Source organism: Archocentrus centrarchus, chromosome 5 (assembly GCF_007364275.1).
Source record: "Archocentrus centrarchus isolate MPI-CPG fArcCen1 chromosome 5, fArcCen1, whole genome shotgun sequence".
Lineage (NCBI taxonomy): Eukaryota > Metazoa > Chordata > Actinopteri > Cichliformes > Cichlidae > Archocentrus > Archocentrus centrarchus.
In genome coordinates this window covers 23,162,845-23,175,511 of record NC_044350.1, presented here as the reverse complement: position 1 = coordinate 23,175,511, position 12,667 = coordinate 23,162,845, and the positions used below count along the sequence as shown (strand labels likewise).

General features: G+C 40.4%; 1 protein-coding gene across 1 annotated transcript in view; it reads left to right on the top strand.

The window, feature by feature from the left end:
- The first annotated feature begins 4,290 nt into the window (after positions 1–4,290).
- syn2b (synapsin IIb) overlaps positions 4,291–12,667 on the top strand; it is a 92,392-nt gene continuing 84,015 nt past the window's right edge. Inside the window, exon 1 of the mRNA XM_030728710.1 lies at positions 4,291–4,718. Coding sequence (XP_030584570.1) covers positions 4,291–4,718 — 428 coding nt within the window. The remainder of the gene's footprint in view (positions 4,719–12,667) is intronic.

Below are 12,667 nucleotides of genomic sequence, written 5' to 3'. Positions count from 1 at the left end.
CATTGTAGAACCATGTGAAACAGGAATAATCTGTAATTTTATAATTGCATAGCCCAACAATAACCATAGATCCCTGGGCTGTGCCCCTTGTGTTTTAATTAACTTTCCAATGCATCTGAGATTACTCCCTGCAAGAAAAACTTCCATTTAGGTTTTATTCTTCAGTGAAAGCTTTCTCATTTATTTTAAAGGGCATTAATCAACCTAAAAGAACATTGGTTGATTTAAAATTCAACGGGACAATTAAGTAAAATATCAGAATTTGCAATTATCGGAATGGCTTTTAACCCTTAATGAGCAGCTAACCCTTGTACAGTGATTTATATACCATGTCATGATCACTCACTGTCAATGCCAGCTGTGCAAAGAACCTAAAAAATGATTTATGCATTGTCTAAATTGAACCTCAGGAGGTTTAAGCCCTTCATAATCATATAATGAAACATCTACAGCAAATCTGTCAAAATCAAAGCAGTTTATTGTCATGCTTGTGCACACTGACATTCATAATATACAAATTTTGAGTGATGTTAGGCTCATTCACTCCAACAGAAATACTGGTCTGACGTTGTTGTTGTCCACATGGATAAGGATTGCTTTTTCATTTTTTTTTTTTTTTTAATCCTTCCGCTCAATATAAAGTGGGCATCTGGATGTCTGTCCATGAGGTTTTACCATTCTGGTCTATAGACTCCAAAACCACAAGGAGTTGAGCCATGTAATCTGCCATATGTGTTCTTTACTCTTCAAACATGTGCAACATGATATTCATCTGTCCATCTATCTTTTTTGTCCCTCCATCAAGGCCTTCTGTCCATGAGGTTTTGAAATAGGCCTATAATTTTATCCAGGGTTCTAAATTTATTTTATATTTTCATTAGTGGTGAGAGGACATCCTCATCGGTGATGGGTCTTGTTTTGTCACTGAACCAACAGTCATGTCTTTCAAAATATAGGACTCTATGCACTGAAGTGCTCCTTTGCATCTGTGTTTGGGTCGGATGGTAGCGTGTGTGTCTGAGGATGTGCATATAAATGTGTATTTGAGCCAATGTATGTAGTGTACATAGCCACGTGTCTGTTTTCACAGATGAGAGATACCGCAGGCGCTGTGGTTTTGCTAAGTCTGCTCATCCTTACTGTGTTTCAGGAGCACTGAACAGATCATACTGTCCACTTCAAGCTGTAGCAATACTACACTCAGAAATACTTACTCAAGTCAGCAGTGGGGTGGTTAAGGAATGTTGGAGAACTGTAATTGTTTGGTAGTTAGAGCACATGATATTCAAAAAAAGATGCCCTAATGGCTGAGAGGTCAGGCTGCATATCATGTGGGCAGTGGTTTCTTTTTTGCCTCTTGGCTGACAGGACCTTTTGCCTTTCTTGCATGTCATTCCCATGCTCTTTTCTCTTCATTTCCTGTTTATCCCTACTTGCCTACGAAAGTAAAGCCAAAAACCACAGTGTCTTTGTAAGTGCTAAGGAAAAAGAATAATTAAAGAAATCTATAGCTCCATGAACTACTGCGGAGCTTTTCTTTGACTTTGTTACCTGCATATTTTATGCACATATTTATTTTATAACGGCTCTTTGGAAATGTGTTATGTGATGTGTGTAAGTGTCATGAAACATGTAGGCCAGCATGAGCTTAGGATGTTGCTACAGTTCACACTGCAGCTCTGTGACTCACTCTGGCTCTCTTCTGGTTCACTAAACACAGCCTCCCTCACTAGGCCTGACTCATCGTGATTTGCTACAAATGTGAATCCTGCATGTTATGCAAAGGAGCTGAAGCCAGAGAGATTTTGGTCATTTTTTTTCTTTTTACACCAATATACTACACTGTGTTACCTGTCAAATCTGCCCTTGATCGTGACATTTTTTTTAATGTAATTAAAAGTGGGGTCACCTTTCTCTGTCATCAGCACTTTTTCAAGAACAGTGCACAGCATGTAAATTTGGATGTGCCCTAGAAGTACTTCTCTTTAACTGAACATAAGGGGAAAATAAAAGAGGAGTGCTGGTGGTTGATGAAAATTGGTTGTATAACGTGTAGTAATCTAAACCGCACCATATGAGTAGCAGCTGAAAAATAAGCTTTCAGTTCCACGAATGCTGAGGAATACATTTCCATCAATTGAGATTCTTTCAGTGCTAAACTGTGCTCAAAACAAAAGCTTCCCGAAATCTCAGTTGCTGACATGTAATGAGTGGTTAGACATGATGAATGGGTTGGGTAGTGGGCTAAATTGGTGAGACTGCTTTCCGTTCTTTAAGAAATATATTCCCACTGAAGATGGAGATGAAAGTACTCTACTGTAGGTCTGTATTTTTCTTCTACTGCAGTCTTTTAATGCCACGCTGTTCTCCCTAATGTGGCTCAGACATGTGTGGGATTTTCTTCCCGCATGAATAATCTTTCTCCCTCTTTGTCCTGTCATCTTCGGGCTGTTTTTTTTTCTTTCTCTTTTTTTGGAAGTAAAGCTTACAGGAGCAAACAGTGCAGACACAGCCTGCTGCTGCTGCCGACGGCTTTCAGGAATCGTGCTCTTCTCATGGCCTGAAATACTGAATATATAATGAATCCAGACATAGGCTGGAGATAGTTGTTTGGTAACAAGAAGCGTATGACTCAGTTGTATGCGTGTATGAATTTGTGAAAGTGGTATCCATTTGTTTACACCCTTTATCAATGTTGCAGAGAAAATTGAGATGTGCTGCTGATTCACAGTATAACCAGATGTAGTCACCACAGAAATGTACCATTTATTGCCCTTTGATAGTCACTGTTTTACATGCTGATGCTTCACTGCGCTCAAGTAAAATCTGGAAAACCTTACTGCAGAAATTATATTTGCTTATCATGTTACAGAGATCAAAGTGCACTTAAAAATCATACTTACATCAATGCCAATACTACCATTAAAAATATGTATTAAAATTTGTTAATAAAGTCTAAGAAATATAGATGCATTTTTGCTCTTATCCTTTTCTCCTTTCTTCTGTTGTTGTGATGCCCTCTACAAGTCAGGTCAGTTTTATTCAGCACAAATCTCAAATTCATCTTAAGGGGCTTTACAGTGAGTACAGAACATGATACCCTCCTTACACCCTTGATTCATAAAAAAATCTGGGGAAAAAAATCATATCTACCATGATGACTGGAACTAGCACAGACAAAACCCACACACACACACACAACAGAGAGAGACAAGGACAACATGGAAGCCCAAGACAGAAAGACAATAGGTTTCTTCATCAATGCATTTGAAATCGCAAATCATGCCTGCCATTTGTTATGCCGCATGCTTTTAATGGTAGAATAATGGCATGAATGCCATCTTAGAGGGGGGTTGTGTTTTCTCTCATATGAGAATTTATCTGCTATAGTAATGTATCAGCACGGTCACATTTGACGCTGGAGGAAAAGATTCGGGGAAGACATATTGCACAAGTGGTAGAAAGATAGATGGATGGTAGGAGATGAAGGTGGGGCTTGCAGAGGAGGATGGATGGCGTTTCCATCTCTGAACTCCACCTTATGCACGCTTGCAGGAAACCCCTTCCACTGGTTGCACACGGCACACAGCACTACAAGGCTGCAGCACGACACATAAACGTAGTCTGTGATGTAGGAGGATGATGACTGGGGGGAGGAGGTTTAGAAGGAGGAGGCGAGGGGGATTGGGGGGAGGAGAGACAGCCAGTGAGCACACTGAGTGAGAGAGTGAGTGAGTGAGGGAGAGGGAAAGGGCAGAGAGAGTATGAGCGAGTGAAAGGGTGAGATAAGCAGAGAGAGCAGCATCTCTTGAGTGCATTCAGCTTGCAGCAGCACAGCAGGCAGGGAGGCAGAGTAGAGGGGAGAGAACACCAGCACCTCACCAAAGGGGGCGACACCACACCACACCTCTCTCTCTCTCTCACTCTCTCACACACACTCACACGTCACACACACGCATTTGTGAGGAGGCGTGAGGCTCAGCAGGAGGAACACCACATACACGCGCGCTGTTTCGCTGGCTTAGCTGCACTTTGGAGAGCTGTCTCTTGAAGACTGGACCAGAGCTGTATCCATTGCTTCATCCATCCTTTCCTTCCTTCCTTCATCCTTCATCTTTCCAACACAGAGGCAGCTCTCTGACACACATCCCTCGATCATTTGGACTGATTTGCTTCCTGTCATTCATCTAACCGTTGATCCAGTCTGCCTCTGCTTTTACCCCATTCAGGACTGAAATCAAAGGAGGAAACTAACTGACCGACTGAGAGACCCACCTTTCAACTGCAGTCATGAACTTCCTCAGACGCCGTCTCTCTGACAGCAGCTTCATGTCCAACCTGCCCAATGGCTACATGACAGACCTCCAGAGGCCTGACCCACCTGCTCCTCCTCCCCCAACTGCCTCCTCCCCTCCCCAACAGGGTGCAGCACCTGGTCCTGCCCTGTCCCCAACCAAAGCTCCAGGACCAACCCAGGTGCCAGCCAGCTCCCCTGTAGCTCAGGAGCGGCGTCCTACCCAGCTGGCTCAGCAGCCCCAACAGGCCCAGTCCTCCTCCAGTGGTTCCTCTGGCTTCTTCAGCTCCTTCAGCTCCATCACCAATGTGGTCAAACAGACAGCTGCATCTGCTGCTGGGTTTGTGGAGCAGTCGGCTCCCTCTCCATCCCTGTCCAAGAAATTCAAGATTCTGTTGGTAATTGATGAGCCCCAGCATGAGTGGTAAGTGTTCGCTGGGCTGATGGGCAGAGGGCTTTCCAAATGGTTGATGAGAAGTGGAAGCTGTCAGTGGTTGTGCTGAGTGTTACTGCTGACTGAAACTTGAAATCTTATTGACCTGTGAGAAACAGCCACACTGTGTCTGTGTTTTGGGAAAGCTCTTCAGTTTGGTGAAATAAAAATATTTGCTTCATCATCAGCCAGCAAGAACATGATTTACTGTTAAAAAAAAGCCAATTTAAGTGTGGGTGCATTGGCTTTATACTGACTGGCACTAATCAAAATAAATAAACAATTTATATGTTCCAATAAAGTAGCTACTCACACTCAGATGAATCCTTCAACCGTTTTGTGTAGTTTTGTGTGTATCTTCACATTGAAATGAACTTTGTTTCCTTGCTGAAGCTGCTCCCAAAATAGAAACCGGTCTGCTAATCCAAACAGACAAGTCAGATTTTCTCTTCATACATTCCACCTGCCAGCAGCGTTACCTGTCTCTGTTCTTGTGTTTTCATGTGTCTTTATAGCATTGTTTGTGTAGATATGCTTATGGAATGTGTGCGTATTAGAGAGCTCTGAGTAAGTGTTGCCATCCCTTGACAGCACAGGTTGGCTAACAGGAGATAATCCTATGAACTTGTACATCATACAGTGTCATACAGGAGCATGTAGCCCTGAATAAAACATCATTTTCTGTAAGTGAAATGGAACCTGTAGGCTATGTAATAATGTTGTTATCCCACTATCACTGCTTTCTGTCTCTGCAGCCCACACCTTTAAGCTATAAATGATTTTTTTAAGTGGATGTTTATGATGGATTTTACAGCTGTTCAGCACTGTCGTTATTAAGGTGCAGTTTAATCTTGTCAACCTTGCGTTCTAAAGTGGCAGCCTCCTGAGACACTTGTGACCTTTTCAATTTAATGGATACCCTGCAGTGCTGTCATTTAGCAATTATTGGTTAGTAAGATAAAATTGAATGTGATACTGGAGTGATCACTTGGAAGCTCCAAAACAAGGAAATGAATGGACTTTGATTTTTAGTGGTTCAGGTAAATAATATATTGGCTCATCTTACCCATTGTGTACAAGAAGCCCTGAAATATTTAAATGTTTTAATATCTACAAACGCCATCTGTCGATAAGGACTGGGCGATACAGTCCAAAGGCCTGAAAAACAAGCTGAGAAAGTTCTGTTTAGCTCTAGTAATTGTTTAGCTCTAATGTCATCCCTTTCTATTTGGAAGATACATTTTCAGTACATTTTCACTCGATTTATATGCAATATAAATCTATAAATATAAATGCAATATAGGCAATAAAACCTTCATTCACTTCATTCATTCATTCAGCAGATACTTTATTAAGTGCTCCTTGCCCTTTTGCCTTCAGCATTGCCTTAATTCTTGGTGGCATAGGTTCAACAAGGTCCTGGAGATTTTGGTCCATAATGACATCATGATAGCATCATGTAATTGCTGCAGCTTTGTTGGCAATATATCCATGATGCCAACCTCTCATTCTACCAAATCCAAGTGGTGCTTTTTTAGACTGACATCTGGTGACTGTTGAGGCCATTTGAGTACAGTGAACTCATTGTCATGTTCAAGAAACCAGGTTGAGATGATTTGAGCTTTGTGACATGGCACACTATTATGCTGGATACAGCCATCAGAAGATGGGTACATTGTGGTCAGTAGCAATAATCAGGTAGGCTGTGGTGTTTAAACAATGCTCAATTGTTATTAAGGGTCCCAGAAGTGCCAAGAAAATATCCCCGACACCATGACGTCACCAGCAGCCTGAACCATTGATGCAAGGCAGGATGGATCGATTTTTTTCATGTTGTTTACGCCAAATTCTGACCCTACCGTCCGATTGAGACCCATGTGGGGGTGCACTAGTGTAGCACCAAGTTGAGCAGGTTACCCATATGCCATAAAGCTATTGCAGAGGCCCAAATTCAAATCTACCTCAGGTAGTATACTGTGTTTTGCCCCTGCTCTCTCCCAATCTTCCTCTCAACTGTCCTGTCATTATAAAGATTAAAGTCCAAAAAAATACTTAAAAAAAGAAATTGAGACTCAGATTTAGCCGCAGTTTCCTGTTCTTAGCTGACAGGAGTGGCACCCAGTGTGGTCTTTTGGTGGTGTGGCCCATCTGCTTCAAGGTTTGATGTGCTGTGCATTCAGAGATGCTCTTCTGCATACCATGGTTGTTTGAGATACTGTTGCTTTCCTATCAGCTCAAAGCAGTCTGCCCATTCTCCTCTGACATCAATGATCCAGAGAACTGCCATTCAGTGGATGTTTCCTCTTTTTTGGACCATTCACTGTAAATCCTAGAGATGGCTGTGTGAGACAATCTCAGCAGATTAGCAGTTTCAGAAACGCTCAGACCAGCCCATCTGTCACCAACAACCATGCCACGTTTAAAGTCACTTTAACCTTTCTTCCCCACTCTGATGCTCAGTTTGAACGTTAGCAGGTCATCTAGACTGTGCCTACATGCCTAAATGCAATAACTCGCTGCCATCTGATTGGCTGAGTAGTTACTTGCGTTAACAAGGAGTTGAACAGGTGTACCTAATAAAGTGTCCTGTGAGTGTATTTAAACATAACATATATCATGGTATATAGCCCATTCTTTTTTAAATGTAATCTGTAATGCATTTTTGAATGTAGTCTAGCTAGACCTGTGATTAGGTAAGTGTGAATTAAGTACACTAGCAGCTAAAAATGGACTAAAAAATAGTTTCCAGTGTTTCCAAAACTGTCAGCTCAGGATTATGTTCATAAGGGCACAACATACATGTGTAGATGCATACATGAGAATTGAAGTTCCATTATTGCGTGCTGTCTAAATGTGTCAGGCTCTATGTTATGGTAATGCTGTAGCTCATACTGCGACTGTTTTGGTGGCTTATGTTTGGATGGCTGCTACCCATGATGTGGCAATCTGAATGTGAGCCACTGCTGCCTTAATTCATAGGAGATATTTGAATATGTGTTGCTTGTTCATATAATCCAGCCTCTTTCAAATTTGCAAAGCCTAAACAGAATGTCTCGATTTCTAATGCACTGGAATTGTTATCCGCCACATCAGACTGTTCATGATAATGAAAAATGTGGATTTAGCACATGAGCAAGTGCTGACCACATCATCTGAAGATATTTCTGTTGTTGCTGAAATTGCTACAAATAATGTACTCTGGATTTGCAAAAACTCTTTCATGGCTTATGGTGACTCTATATAGATGATACACTTTTTGTGTATACTGCCTTTGCCTTGGCTCACACAAGAAATGTTTTTAAATCCTGTAATACAAAATTAGTCGCAGGTCTCGGGCATCTTCACTGATGCCAAGAAAGTAATATAATTCAAAGCAAACAAGATGTAATGGAATGAATTAGCAATTTCACTTGCATAATTTCAATGGCCTTTTCATTTTGTTTGTACACACTCTTTCATTCAGAGAACTCAGATTAAATATTCATGTTTATTCATTGGGAGCGACGGGTAGAGTGAGCTTTGCTTTAGGCATCTGGACTAAGGAGGCATTCTCCTAGACATTATTGATTATCCATCAACAAAAAGCAGGCTTGAGGCTCTTAGTGATATAAACTGAGAAACAGAAACTAAAAACTGAAATACTGCCTCTAAAATGAACCTGAATGCCAGTCATCAGACATGAGAGGAAACACTTTTTTTGTTTTGTTTTGTTTTGTGTGTACCAACAATGAGTACATTCAAAAATAAATTTTTTTGGTTTTTCATGTTGGGCCTGAATTTGACTTTATGAACCTCCTTATTATGAGATTTTCCTGTTATTTTAAATAAAGCCACAAACCTTCTGCACATTTTTGATGTCTCAAGTTTTTATAACTTTGTAGAAAAATTCTTTTTTTGCATTGATTTGGCAGACACTTTTACCCAGCAAGACAGATGAGCACCGACTCTTTATCTTTGGAATAAAATATGTTTTATTGGTTAAATACATTACATCAATAAATGCATGCTTAGAGATTGCTGCTGGGTATATACTTATACATATGTATAAGTATATACCCAGCAGCAATCTCTGAGGCTTAAAAGGAGTTCTAGCAGTGCTATAAAATTTGACCTGGGCCCACTGGATGCTTATATTAAGCCTGTTGTAAACAACCTCGGTGTGAAAATGGACTGTGACATAAAACTGGAGAAACAGATAAATTCTGTCGTGAAATCATGTTTTTACCAGCTGAGGCTTTTTTTTTTAAGGTCAAGCCCTTCTTATCTTTTAATAATTTTGAGAGAGTTATACTCGCTTTTATTTCAACTCAACTTGACCTGACTTGTGATGCCCTTTACGGTGGTGTAAATCAGACCTCACTTTCACACCTTTGATTGGTCCAAAATGCTGCTGCTCGCCTTCTTGCCTGAACTCGCAAACCAGAACATTATCGCCACAGTTCTGCCTCCCTTTATTGGTTTTCTGTGCAATTTAGGAATGATTTTAAGATTTTATTGTATGTTTTTAAATCCCTTAATGGATTGGCTCCATGACATCTTGCTGATCTCTTAACACCTTATGCTCCCTTAAGGTCAGTGAGCGCTGCCGACCAGCTGTTTCTCAGCGTTCCAAAGACTAGACTTAAGAACAGGGGGGATCAAGCTTTCTGAGGCATAGCCCCAGAATGAGATGCCCCCTCATGTTAGGTTAGCAGGTTAGCAAACTCATTTTTATTCTTTGGCTTTCAACTCAGAATGAGAGAGAAAGTATTTTGGCTGTTGTATTATCTTTTGTATTTTTATGATTTCTTGGATATATTTATTGATGTGTGTATGTGTGTGTATTCATGGTGTATCCAGCACTTTGGTCAACCTTGTTGTTTTAAATGTGCTTTATAAATAAATTTAGATTAGTTTGAAAATGAACCCGTGGGAGTGCTAAAAATGCCACCCATCCATCCACCCATCCAACCATCCATCCATCCATCCATCCATCCATCCATCCATCCATCCATCCATCCATCCATCCATCCTCTTCTGCTTATCCAATTTAGGGTCCTCAAATGGCTGACATTTTAGATGTCAGGCCACATAAAATCATAGACCGGAGTTGCTGAGTGCTGAGGGGGAATAGTCACTAACACTCTGGTGACTTAATAACTGCAGAGTTTCTAAACCTCCTCTGGGATTAACATCAGCATAAAAACTGTGTGCCGGAAGCTTCACGGCATGGCCAAGCAGCTCATGTTTAGGTTTAATGTGTAGGTGGCCCAGTGCTTTTGTCCTATATGCGTGCAATCACACACAACACAGACACATTATAAAAATGTCCTCCTCAAAAGTAATGTCTTAAACCTATAGGTAGTAGAGTCTAGATTTTAGCAGCCCTAACAAAAAAGCCTAATCCCTGCTGGTTATGAAACCAAACCTTGGAACAGCAAGAAGTAACTGATTGGATGATCTTAGACCATGTTCAGGATTGTAGGATGTTAAGAGATCTATTATATATTTTAGGACCATTTGATGAGTTCTTTAGCCCCGAGGTCCTAGGCTAATTAAAGAGTAAAGAATAATAGTGATGCAATAATAAGTCCAAGATGTGCAAATCTGGATTCTATAAGTAAGATATATCCCCCAATTTTTGTCACTATTACAGGGCCAAAGTGCAACAGGATTTAAGTAAAACAAATGTTGCATTAATTTTAGTCAGAGTAGAACTAGGCAGCCTTGCCACTGAATGTGTCCATTATGTAACCTTCTCAAAATGGCAGGAGGTTTCATTTTAATAACAGATATGACCTGGTTCTATAAAAGGGGTAAAACCAACTAATAAATGAATGTTTAAATCAGTTCTAGGCAGTATTTAAAAATCAGTGGAGGTAATTCATTTCTGCTGTGCCAAGGTAAAAACAACAGCAACAACAAAGAAGGCATGAAAAGATGCTAAGTTATTCAATGTTATGGTAGAAATTTGGATTTTTGGTAAATACACCAAACATGATTTCCCTGTAAACTGAATTTATTATATAAGTGTCACTGATTGCCAATTACTTGTCTTCTAAGAGTCTAACAGAAACAAGAATTACAAGAAATGTAATGAATAGAATTGGCATACGATAAGCACTGGCCACTTCCACCTGTCAATTGCAGTTAATTGTCATTAAAACATCCTTAACTTTTTCTTGGACTTTTTCTTGCTCTATTCTTTTAGTTCTCCATACTTTGATTATTCAGTTCCATAAGTTATAATTCTTTGCATCAAAATTTGCATCTTGAAAGCATTAAGATTAGCATTAAATATTCATTTGGCCTGCCCAGCAAACTAATGGAACCTAAACATGCATACACAGATGGTTTGCAGTTCCAAATAGCACTTGCATGCCCTTTTAACTGCTGACTGCTGATGTACAAGCAACCACTGGGATCATGACTGTCTCTGCACATTCTCCACGTTCTCATATATTGACTGTGCTACAATGATCGGTTTCTCTGACAGTGCCTCAAAAGGAAGCCACAATGGGAGTCCAACATTGAAGCAACAAAATGAAAGAGTGAGTGTATTTTCAGGCAAAGCTGGATCTGGCTCTGTGTTTGAGTAGACTCTTCTAGTCCTTATGTAACAGACCCAAGCTGGTGAGATGCATGAAGAAAGGGATCGTGTCCTCCAGGGGCTTTCAAGGTGATATCAGCACCAGGGGGATGATAAACGAAGGGAGAGGGAGGAGATTTGGGGATCTCCTTTTCATCACTTCCTCTGGATTTCTGTGCTCTTTACTGTTTGTCCGGTCTTCTTTCTTTTGTGGGTTTTTCCTCTGTCTCTTTCCTCTTTGCTGCCTCTGTCCGCCTTTTATCATGACAGGCACTCTGTGTTTGGCTCCAGAGAAAGTGCTCCAGGTTCACGATGTGATAAAGTAATGAGAAGAGACGTGGTGATTCAGCAGTTTCAGCCCAAAGGCCACATCTGCTCTCTTTCCTTTGCTCTCTGTATCTGTCTGCATCTCTCACTCCCTCTTTTTGCTCTCCCTTTTTCCATCTCTCCATTTATCTACTGAATACGTCCTCTGCAGTTTCTGCCAGAGTGCCAGTGAGTATATTCACAACCTATATTGCATAAGTGACCATCACAGCAGATTAGTTTGGATTGTTGAATTTTTGATATGACTCATGGTGGATGGTTTTGTTGGTCTGACTGCAGGTTGATGGCGAATGACTGCATGTTGATTGCCTAGCAGCTGTAGCTTGAGTTTTAACTGGTTGGTGTTTGAAAGAATATTTTTGACATTTGAACTTGCTTCACTGAAAGCAAAGGGTGAATAAGCAATTTTTACTCAAATGCAAAAACTAGACTAGAGCAACACTAAAAGTGAGACCCTGCTTTGAGCTAAATGCTCAAAATGCTAAAAGGAGGTATGTTTTTGTTATTGTTATTGTTTTTTTCATGTTCACCATCCCAGTTTAGCATGTAACCAGTGTTTGGTTTATTCTAGAGTTGGTAGTCTACTACGCCTACTCTTTACCAGTCGATTGGTCTTCCAGGCTGGGGTCATGCATGTCTTCTCTAGATAAAGTAAATCAGCTACAGTACAGTGAATCAAGTGAGCTCTACCAGACAGCGTCTATAGCCTCAGTGAATTATAAATAGATATAAAATACATTTATAGCACATACAGTATATCATGCTCAATCATTTTAACTTTGCTTATTTAAACTGAATTTTTAACAACATATTCTGACCCACTTTGCCATTTTGATTTGAGACAAGGCTTCATAACCAGTTTGGTCTGCGTGTATCTGCTGCAACAGACAGATGCTGGTTATAAAACTATTATTAGTCCAAACATTTCCAAATATGCCATTTCTGATATATCATATTTGGTTTGACTGAAGGTGATGGGAATGCCATTACTTTTATACTGACAAAACAATTGAACAGTTAATGCTGAGACCACAGCCCTACTAGC